The sequence below is a fragment of the Aspergillus pseudotamarii genome (assembly GCF_009193445.1).
Source record: "Aspergillus pseudotamarii strain CBS 117625 unplaced genomic scaffold BDV38scaffold_10, whole genome shotgun sequence".
NCBI classification, from domain to species: domain Eukaryota; kingdom Fungi; phylum Ascomycota; class Eurotiomycetes; order Eurotiales; family Aspergillaceae; genus Aspergillus; species Aspergillus pseudotamarii.
Genome location: NW_022475024.1, coordinates 240,959 through 250,855, shown reverse-complemented (window position 1 = coordinate 250,855; position 9,897 = coordinate 240,959). Strand labels below are relative to the sequence as shown.

The following is a 9,897-nucleotide window of genomic DNA, read 5'->3' as shown; positions in this document are numbered from 1 at the left end:
TCATTTATGTTCCTGGGCGCATTTGAACCCCGCAGGAGGTCTGACATCATGGGAAGGTGCAAAGGCCTCGACCGCAGAAGTAACCTTGGACCTCCGTACTAACGTGTCCGAGGAACCCAATTTTAGTATCAGAAGAAGTCAATCCGGCAAAGCCAAAACACACAATCAGAACAGATCTTTTTTTCATCGGAAATAATAACATATATCTGGGAATTGCTCTATGGTCACTAGTCTATGTGCGTTTATAATATCCATACCCAAAATAACATGAGAAAGACCTACCGACAAGTCTCAAGACGTAAATAAATATTAAAAAAAAGTTTTGTGAGGAGCAGACATCATTGCATCCTGCCACCTCACAATTTGGCCAAGACTGCCTGGCTCGCGCCACCACCATTCACTCCTTGCGATTCATGCGAAACGGATTCCGGCTTGCTGTAACGAAAAGAAAACAGATACCCGTGAATTAATAACCGAAATAGAAATCATGGGAGACAAAGCTTCAGGTCTTATTTACCGCTCAATATAAGAAGGGATATCCTCAACAGACATAGTACCTTCTAGGATTCCTACGACAAATTAGTGACATCTCCCCAACACACAAAAAGGTTGACACTTACTATAGACGGCCGTCAACAAGGGGTATTCCTCTTCAACGCCTTGGTTCTTCAAGAATTTATTCACTTCAATCGCAGTCAAAGTGCCCTGAAGCTTCTGGCCGTTAAGCTCCGTCTCTTCGACCTTTCCGATCGGCTGCTTTCTTTCAATGCTCAGCTTGGCACAACGGAAATTGCGACCACCACTGCAGCTAGTGATCAAGTCCGCAACACCAGCACTCTCCTCGGTGAATGTCCGAGTGTTGATGGTCGCGCCAAAGAACATTTCACCAAACTTGACCATCTCCAACAGGCCGACTCGCATGACGGCAGCTTTGGCGTTGTCACCCCATCCCATGCCTTCAACCCAACCTGCGGCAATGGCGACGACATTTTTGAGCGCACCGCCAAGGGAAACGCCTGCAACGTCACTCACCACACTGATATGGAAGTAGGAACGGTGGAAAAGTGTCTTCAGGACAGCATGGTCAATGGGAGGATATTCGGAGGGTAACGCCTGCAGTTTAACCTTAGATAGTTGTCCCGAAACGTCCTTGTGCGTGAAGTGAACCACATCCACCGTCGACGAGGAAGGCGAGCGATTAGGCGAGGGGGCTTTCGAATCTAGATGGGGAGGATCGTAAGCAATGCTTGACTCAGACCACTTTTCCTGTGCAACCTCGCTGGCGATATTTGCACCGGAGAGAGCGCCACAGTAGATCCCAAGAATCTTGCCGATGGTTTCTGAGAAAAGACTGATCCCATCTTCCCGCACATCGACACCCTTGATGCAAGAGATACCACGCGCATATGGCAGGATCTTGCCCTTGATTTGCTCACAAGTCTTGATAATGAACTGATGAGGCAAATTGAAAACAAGGATGGTGCTGTCCTTAACGGAGTCCTCCAACGAGGGATTGGCGTGTAAATTTGTAGGAAGGTTAATTCCTGGTAGATACTTGACGTTCTCATGTGTTTTGTTGATGATCTCTGTTAATTTCTGGGGACCCTGGCATAAGGGCGAAGATGGGTTATAGTGAGGGGATGTCTTTGGAACTTCCACTTTCTCTTCATAAACCCACATCTGAACATCCTTTTCGAAGATGGCAGGGTTGCTAGCGGTGTTTTCAGCGACGATTTTGGCAATAGCGGTGCCCCTTTCGTATGTCAGCGCTGTCTTATCCCAGTTACCGTTATCTCTGAGCGCACTTACCAGTTTCCTGAGCCGATCACCGTGACTTTGTGTTTGCGCTGGTACGGGGTAAGAAAACTCATTTTGGCAATGTCGTCCACAAATGTAGTATATAGACGTGAAAATGAACAAGAAGTGAGCCGAGTTAAGGTCGGTCTGGAGAACTTTAAAGCCTTTGAGTAGACTAGAGACGACGAAAATGGAGTGGAGAGTGTCTCTTGCTGGGGAAAAACCGGGGACCGAGGTTGATCAATCACAGTGGCAATTGAACGAAGGCAAGTCCGGCGAGATAAAAGATGTACTGGAGACAGCATCCACGTAGTGCTGCGAATGAGACACGAAAATTGTCACCAGAATTCTCGATGTGGTTCTCTGATGTAAGTGGAAGACGATAAGGCGGGTTGAATACCCGTGAATGTGGATCTTTTCGTCCCGAGAAATTCGGAGAAAGAACGAGGGATTTTAGGGAAAAAAAAAAAAAAAAAGGCGATCAGGTTCGGTGAGTGATCGGATGTGTCACACTAACAAATTAGTTTAGTGCTTTGACTCCCGGCCAACTTCTAGTCTACGGAGTATGTACCACGGGAAGTCCTCACTTCTTGATCTCAATAACCTAGAGGGATAGGGATACCAAAGAAGGAAAAACCTCCTCTTAGTCGGTAAGTAGTCACGTTGGCGGTGAGGTCAGGGGCTGCCAGGGACATGGATTAGCTAGCTTTCAGGCTATTCCAGAATAGGTTTAGGAGCACGCACCCATCGGAACCAGAGGCAGAATTATTATCGTGAAGTCTCGGAGAGCCCGGCGAGTTGATCAACTTTTTCGGCACCAGCGATAGAAACCCATAATGGTAAGCCATCTTACCTCTCACATGAAAATTCGAGCTTTCTGACATCTGCAAAGGCTCCTGTTAGATCAACCAAGAAGCAGTCCGCTGCGAAAATGCCGGCTTCAGGGAAAGGCGCTCTTCCCTCGACAAAATCTAGTCTTTTCAATGATGATTTTCGGACATCTAAGAAAGACAAGCGTCAGATTAAACATGCTGCTTTAATGTCCAAAATAGAGAAGAACTCTCAAAAGACTACCAAACGTCGACGGGCGTCAAAGAAACTCGTTGCAAACCTTGAATCGCTTGCCGATGCCCTTCCAGAAACCCAGGATGAAATGAATGATCCCAGCAGTCAGGTGAATGTCATTAAACAGAAAACGCTGAAGCATAAACCTGGCGCTATGAAGCGTAGGCAGCGACTGGAACAAACAGAAAGGGATCGCTTTGCAAAGAACATGGCACAGATGTCGACAATCGAGGCGACTACTACACCAAATACAGCATCGGACAACCAGGCAGGCTCTGTGTCGAACCGTTGGGCCGCACTGCGCAGTTTTATCTCGCAAACGATGGAGCAGCAACCCGTGTTCAAGGCAACGAAGTGAAAGTCCCGGCCTCTAAGTAGTTCACTTACCCCCTCTTTGAGGAACTAAGCTCATATGTCTCGACAACAAGCCCTCCTTGCCTACGTCAAACCTACCGCCAGTATTGCTAGCAGCGACTGTACGTGGCAAGTAATAGTGATCTAACCGCTAAGACGCTATGTTGAATACGGCCCAGGAGTGTGTCACCTAAATATCGCTCCTCTTCTGTTTGTGGCGTTGGAAGCCTTCAAAAAGAGACCATACTCGATTTACTAGGCCAGGCTTAGACTCTTATACCAGTTGCCAAGTTTAAGAAGTACGATGGGAGCAAAGACTGGATACCAGGTCTACACCGCAGAATGTCGATATTCTTACTTCCAGATGACCTAAGACTTTGCAGTCTTTGCGGCTTCGTGGAAGTTTAATGTGGTACACCGCTAGCAAACCCCCATTTAGATGCCAAATAATGAATGAGATACTTAATATAAGTTATCATAACATGTTTATATGTAGTCTCCAGCTGTGAGCGGATAGCGTCGGCTGATAAGCATCGATCACGTGCTGCGGGGAAAGCTACTATCTGACACCATCTTATCTACTATCGGCAGCGTCATCATCTCTATGTACCTCCAACTACAACTCAACTCTCCACCACATCTTAATTAATTCTCCTTCGGTCTTCTTTCTTATACCGTTTTCTGCGCCTATCATTTGCGCCTATCAGTTTACAAGTCATTTGCCGCCCGGTCATGCTGTGGCTGCCACTACGGCCCAGTGCACCTCTCAGGGCGCACCACCACCTCATACTCCGCTATCGGCGTGCACCGAGTTCAATTGCTCGGCTCGCACTACGTGGCTTCGCTAGCTCTTCTGCATCTTTCCCGACACAATCTCAATTCAATCGATCAGATTTCACAAATCAGCCCTGGAGCGGTAGCTATGAACCCGGACTGCCGACTGCCGGGCCCTTGGGCTCGACCCCGGCTTTCGGAGCTCCGCGGATTACGCCCAAAACGTTGAAGCAGTACCTAGATCAGTTTGTAGTTGGACAGGATCGGGCCAAGAAGATACTCAGTGTCGCCGTATACAATCATTATCAACGTGTGCAAGAATTACAGCGGCGTGATGAGGAAGCGGTCGAGCTGCTGGCGAAGCGTGCGCGGCGCGAATCTGTTGACCGCCATCCTGTAGAGGGTAGGTTGTTCACGGGCCCGACAAGAACTGGAACTGCATGATCATCCTAGTGATATACTAACACATGTAGCAGATGAATTTCCAGGGCAACAACGGACTAGCCGCCCACCACTTGATCCGAGTTCGTCGTTGAACCAAACCGAGCTCACAGACTCATCGGCAACACAACTGGAGAAATCCAACATACTGCTCCTGGGACCGTCCGGCGTTGGGAAGACTCTCATGGCCAAAACATTAGCTAAAATACTATCAGTACCGTTTAGCATTTCAGATTGCACACCGTTTACGCAGGCTGGGTACATTGGAGAAGATGCCGAGGTTTGCGTTCACAGACTCCTAGCTGCAGCCAACTACGATGTCGAACAGGCAGAACGCGGCATAATTGTTCTGGATGAGGTTGATAAAATTGCCGCCGCTAAAGTCAGTCATGGCAAAGATGTCGGTGGCGAGGGAGTCCAGCAGGCCCTCCTAAAGATTATAGAAGGTACGACGGTGCAGGTGCAAGCGAAACAGGAGAAGAGCGCTCCTCGTGCAGGTGGAACCCCCAATACATATCCATCAAACAGTCCATTGGGGAACCCGCCGTATCCACCTTCCAACAGTGGGGGCATGTCCCACAAAGGAGAGGTCTACAACGTACGTACGGATAACATTCTGTTTATCTTCTCTGGTGCTTTTGTCGGGCTACACAAGGTGGTGATGGATCGGATATCGCGCGGCTCCATCGGCTTTGGGCAGCCTGTTCGGACACCATCCAACTCAGATGAGCGGCCTGGACAGTCAGCAACTGCAAACAATCAGCCTGTGCCTATAGTACCAGGGTCAGAAGAGGAAGCTTTGTACAAGAAACATCTTCCCTTTTTCACTTCCGCTAGCCCCGAATCGCCTGATGGTGAGCCAACTTACTTCAATGCACTCGATCTCATCAACCCTACCGATCTACAAAACTATGGATTCATTCCTGAGTTAGTTGGCCGTGTTCCAGTTACCGCTGCGCTCTCCGCGCTGACGCAACCTTTACTTGTACGGATCCTCACTGAGCCCCGCAACTCACTGCTGGCACAATACACAACCTTATTCTCCCTGTCAGGAATTGAGCTCCGCTTCACGACTCCAGCCTTGCATAAAATAGCTGCCAACGCCTTCACAATGGGCACGGGGGCACGTGCCCTCCGAACAGAAATGGAAACTATTCTTAGCGACGCCATGTATGAAACCCCAGGTTCAAGCGTGAAGTTTGTTCTCATAACGGAGTCTGTGGCTGCTCGTAAAGAGAAACCTATTTACCTTTCTCGTGGACAAGGCGGACGTTTCCATGCCATGATCGCAGCTGAGGAGAGCCAATGGGAAGAAAAGCAACGGCGAGAGAAGAAGCAGAGGGCCCTGAAAGCTAGAGCGCAGGCCGCTTCGGAGGAACACCCTTCTATCTCAAACTTCCGTGAGTACCGGACTAGAGCAGCAGGCTTCTAGCTGACACCTATCAATTGGTTTCAGTAACCATTGCGCATTTCGTGTATGTGACGCGCATGCTTGGCCTTCAGCGATTTTTTGATGTTTTGCTTTTTTTAGTATACCAGTCTCCGTGAATTCTCCGTTTTATGTATGGCGTTTCGGATATCAGCTTTGCTTGGTTTCTTGTGACGTTTCCTTATACTCAGCCATTATACTCAGCCATTGGAGTTGCGTTATTTATATCCAATCATTTCCTCGTTCTCCTCGGCGCATAATAGCCATAAATCGTGGGATCGTTGTACATTACAGTGGTATCCTAAAGATATGTAACAAGCGCAAATGTATACAACGCAATTGAAACCCCGGGTCGAGCATACACTTCTTAATTACCAACAGATCACTCACTTTCCAATCACTGATATGGTTGAGGATAGTGGTGCGAAAGGGGAGGGATATAGGATGGCGTCGCTCTAGAAATAGCTGACTCGCTCGAGCCAGCCCTAGGAGTTTGGGGTGTAAAAGGGGTCTGAGAGCTCCTCTCTGAATGGGATGTCGATCTCGCCGCAGGATGCTTAAGCTTTTCCCAGCACCACTTATAGTTGATTTCAAAACATTTCATGATTGCTGGGGAGCCCACGCGAATTTGCAGATGTTGCCACTCGTCCCATCGCGGAAGCGCGGAGGCTGTGAGCACGAAGAACTTTCGGAACTGGTAACAATTGACCAGGGCCCAGCCAGCGTAAAACTCAATGAGGTGGTCAGCATTTCGTTGTTCTTGGGTCAGGGTTCTATCCTTAGGGATATCTGGAATTTCGTCGTCTGTACGAAAACCGTACCCTAGGAGTTTTGAAGGAGAGATGACCGTGTTTGGTGTATAGCCGACCTCTGCGCCAGTGAGGATATCCCGGGAATTCACATCTCCGATGGCGATAATCTGCATAATGAGATGGTACATTGCGAGCCATCTGAGATTCTTATTAGACCGTATAATCAAGCCTGGTGATACACAATGACCTACAAAGATCTTGAGTTCACGGTGACCTCAATCTGCTTTTGCACCCAATCCAAAACACCCGGACGGAGCATTAATTTCCATGTTCCAGGATACCTGCTCTTTGCATAGTCTTCGAACCAAGATAGTACAACGATAGTACCTCTCAGATCGCTCAGCATGTAGTCTTCAGTAATCAAAATAACCCCACCCGTTTGAAGCATGCGCCGGAAATACGGTCCGTTATCACCTAACTCTTTGCTTAATGTGAAAGACCAAAAGTTGAATGTCGACTGACGACATAAGTTGTTAAGGCCCTGCAACTTGTAGAAGTCCAGAAAGCTTTCATGAATCTGACTAATGTCAGCATATGCGTTTTTGGGTAATGGTACTTGTGGTGAAACATACCAAGGTGACTCCATTCTTCGCTTGAGTAAACTTTTCCCAATCTTCAGGAGTGCGGTTTGAGTAAACAATAGCCTTGTGTTTGTCACTATTGTGGGCTTTGAGAAACTCAACAATGGCTTGACATTCTTCTTCAATATCTGCTGAGCCCTGTGGAAACAGTACACAGAAGGACCCTGCTAAACGTTTCTCTGCCACTGTTGCCAACGTCTGGAATGTCACCCCGAACCTCTTCTCAAATTCATAGCACAAGTCCAACGGAAGTGGAATGCCCAGTGGTGGCTGCTTGTTGTCGCTATTGGCAACCGCTGTGGGGTCTTTAGGACCCTGGTCAATATCCATATGATCGATTCCAGGTGACCTCCTCTGCAGACCTGATATTGAACCACTAGAAGTGCGACGATTCGTCAGTGATATAACTGTTTTTGCGTGTGGCCTCGGTTCCAGGCCTATGCGTGCGTTAGGAGACTCGATGATTGAAGGGCGATTTTCTCGATTTAAGGAAACCAGCTCTCTTTGTGCCTCAGAAGCTTGCTTGTTTGCAACAATAGTGTTAGTTTGTGAAGAATTCACTGCCCCAGTAGCTGTTTCTGTCAGGTGACCACGCTGTCCCTGTAGACTGCCAAAGGCCAGTCGCTCAATGGGCCCCAAAGAACTTCTCACGGCAGTATGAAGAAAGACGTCACGAGGACCTCTAAAGTCGCCATCCAAGAAACCAAAATCCTCGGAATTTGGTGGATATGCAAGTAATACATCATGGCCCTGTATTTCAGGAATACATATAGCCACAAGATTTCTTCGGGTGAGCTCCTTCCCAAAGCGATAGATATCTGGTTCAGAGTCGTCAAACCCCTCAACCCAGCCGTTCCAATATCTTTCATTTGTTGTCTGGTAAAATGATGTCTATTAGCGACTTAATTCATTTTAAGTAACCAGGTAAGCCAGCTTTTGCATGTACTACTCACATTTTTGCACAGACTATTGTAGTCTGTAAGGTTACAGAGATGTTGAAACCAGATTTCAAGGACGTGATTTCTCTTAGTCCTAAGAAATCGGCTTCTCCTGATACTGTCCAAACCGCACATCCTAACTTCACCAATCTCCCTCTTATCGGGTCCATAATACAAGGTACATAGAAGTTCCCCTGGGTTAACAAAATAACTTCCTCTTTCCGCTTTAATCCACTTAGCCTCGCGACCAGGCCTTCGTCGTGGGAGATAGAGGTCCCGTGATCGGTCAGATAAACGGCGAGGCCTGTCAGAAACAGGCGAAGAATGGTCTGAGGCCTTGGAATCATTAGAGCGAGATGTTTGCGGCTGAGAGACGAAAGTGTCTATGTTAGGAACATCGCTAATCGTCCTTCTTGGGCTTCCATCTGGCTCCTGCCCAGTCATGTTGGTGTTATGCTGCGGTCCAGGGTTGGATGAATAGGCGGCGGGGGCAGAGGACCACTCAGATGGCCTCATAAGCTTAAGTTGGCTGACATCTGGAGCAGGTTCATAACCCCTTGCCTTCTCATATCTGTGTTTCGTTGATAAATACTTGAACATCTTAGGGGGGGCGGAAGGATCAGCATCATAGGATCTCCGAGGTCGGGAGCGAATTATACCACCACGACCAGTCCCAAACCCAACTAGAGGCGGTCTTGTTAACCCACCACGGATAGATTGAGAACGAGCAGGACCGACCTGAGACTGGTTTGTCGCTCTACTCGAGTATACATTCGCGATATCAGTGCAAGGATTTAGCGTTACATCGGAATCTGTATTCCCAGGGCCATTTGACGTGGAGCTGAACAAGCTGGTTTTTGATGGCACCAGCTGGCCTTTCGCAAGCTTTTCTCTCTTCAAATGTCGCTTGTGCTTCCGTTTTTGGCAGGCCAGTTCAGCTTCATGCAGGCGTCTGTTGAAATAAGTGAGATCAAACTCTTGCAGCCTTCCCGCTGCAATCTCTCTCTTTTTCTCCTCCCAGTCGAGCAGAGTCTGCTCATCATCAAACTGGGCAGCTGTCTCCCAACTGCTCCTCTCGATAGGATAATCTTCCCATCCTACGAGAAATTCGGTTCCCTGGGAAGTTTCACGCTCGGCGTGAATAGTATCCACATAGTAATTCTCCTTCGGTGGGCTAGGGACAGTTGAGGTGAGAGAGATATCATCATCATCACTAACCTCAGTCATTGCAACAAAAGAGCACCGCTGTCAGAGCAGCAGTGTCTGAGGTGACAGGGGTGCAGCAGGAAATCTGTGTATAGATCGAGTTTGACGAACAGAACCAAAGGAAGTGGCTTGTCAAATAAAAAGGGCAAAGATATGGGTCAAACTACTAGTATGATCGCTTCCACCATAGATAGTAGAAAAACTAGGTTTATGCCCGCCCGATAATCAATAAGTCCCCGGCAAAGGCCGATAATGAACATGTGGAATAAATCATGGACATAATATACATCAAAAGTATGCCATGACCATACTTAGGAGACAGTAATCCTAGCGCCTCTTGTTGTCGCACTCTGGCATATGATTTTCATTGAAGGGTCTAGTGCCTGAAAGACGAGAGACACACGTGACCTGCCACTATTCCCAAATCGGGAATGTCCGCTCGGCAGCGCGACGAAGCACGGGAGCGAAAGACATCTGGATAACCTCCTATCTTTCTGCCT

At 48.0% G+C, this 9,897-nt stretch overlaps 4 protein-coding genes across 4 annotated transcripts; 2 read left to right on the top strand and 2 right to left on the bottom strand.

The window, feature by feature from the left end:
* Positions 1–177: 177 nt before the first annotated feature.
* On the bottom strand, positions 178–2,273 carry BDV38DRAFT_239284 (glycerol-3-phosphate dehydrogenase family protein). Its single transcript, XM_032053748.1, has 3 exons — positions 1,810–2,273; positions 621–1,753; positions 178–569 (listed from the first exon to the last, which is right to left on the bottom strand). Exons 1-3 carry the CDS (start codon positions 2,100–2,102, stop codon positions 514–516), a joined length of 1,482 nt encoding a protein of 493 aa, XP_031916817.1. The 5' UTR covers positions 2,103–2,273; the 3' UTR covers positions 178–513.
* Positions 2,257–3,693, top strand: BDV38DRAFT_239280 (FAM207/SLX9 family protein). The gene is made up of 2 exons (XM_032053747.1): positions 2,257–2,636; positions 2,690–3,693. Exons 1-2 carry the CDS (start codon positions 2,634–2,636, stop codon positions 3,218–3,220), a joined length of 534 nt encoding a protein of 177 aa, XP_031916816.1. The 5' UTR covers positions 2,257–2,633; the 3' UTR covers positions 3,221–3,693.
* A 71-nt stretch (positions 3,694–3,764) lies between these two features.
* BDV38DRAFT_9512 (putative ATP-dependent Clp protease) lies at positions 3,765–6,060 on the top strand. Its single transcript, XM_032064176.1, has 2 exons — positions 3,765–4,393; positions 4,467–6,060. Exons 1-2 carry the CDS (start codon positions 3,949–3,951, stop codon positions 5,861–5,863), a joined length of 1,842 nt encoding a protein of 613 aa, XP_031916815.1. The 5' UTR covers positions 3,765–3,948; the 3' UTR covers positions 5,864–6,060.
* Positions 5,808–9,511, bottom strand: BDV38DRAFT_9521 (putative Chromo domain protein Chp1p). Its single transcript, XM_032064179.1, has 4 exons — positions 8,207–9,511; positions 7,245–8,129; positions 6,864–7,189; positions 5,808–6,810 (listed from the first exon to the last, which is right to left on the bottom strand). Exons 1-4 carry the CDS (start codon positions 9,416–9,418, stop codon positions 6,258–6,260), a joined length of 2,976 nt encoding a protein of 991 aa, XP_031916814.1. The 5' UTR covers positions 9,419–9,511; the 3' UTR covers positions 5,808–6,257.
* Between the last annotated feature and the right edge of the window lie 386 nt (positions 9,512–9,897).

Excerpts from the sequence above, each read along its gene's own strand:
- BDV38DRAFT_239284 (XM_032053748.1), bottom strand. The coding sequence starts at position 2,102 with ATGCTGTCTCCAGTACATCTTTTATCTCGCCGGACTTGCCTTCGTTCA. Across the intron at positions 1,754-1,809 it reads GTGATCGGCTCAGGAAACTG|GGGCACCGCTATTGCCAAAA; the intron begins GTAAGTGCGCTC and ends GACATACGAAAG. Across the intron at positions 570-620 it reads CTTGTTGACGGCCGTCTATA|GAATCCTAGAAGGTACTATG; the intron begins GTAAGTGTCAAC and ends AATTTGTCGTAG.
- BDV38DRAFT_9512 (XM_032064176.1), top strand. The coding sequence starts at position 3,949 with ATGCTGTGGCTGCCACTACGGCCCAGTGCACCTCTCAGGGCGCACCAC. Across the intron at positions 4,394-4,466 it reads TGACCGCCATCCTGTAGAGG|ATGAATTTCCAGGGCAACAA; the intron begins GTAGGTTGTTCA and ends CACATGTAGCAG.
- BDV38DRAFT_9521 (XM_032064179.1), bottom strand. The coding sequence starts at position 9,418 with ATGACTGAGGTTAGTGATGATGATGATATCTCTCTCACCTCAACTGTC. Across the intron at positions 8,130-8,206 it reads ACAATAGTCTGTGCAAAAAT|ACAACAAATGAAAGATATTG; the intron begins GTGAGTAGTACA and ends TCATTTTACCAG. Across the intron at positions 7,190-7,244 it reads CGAAGAATGGAGTCACCTTG|ATTCATGAAAGCTTTCTGGA; the intron begins GTATGTTTCACC and ends GACATTAGTCAG.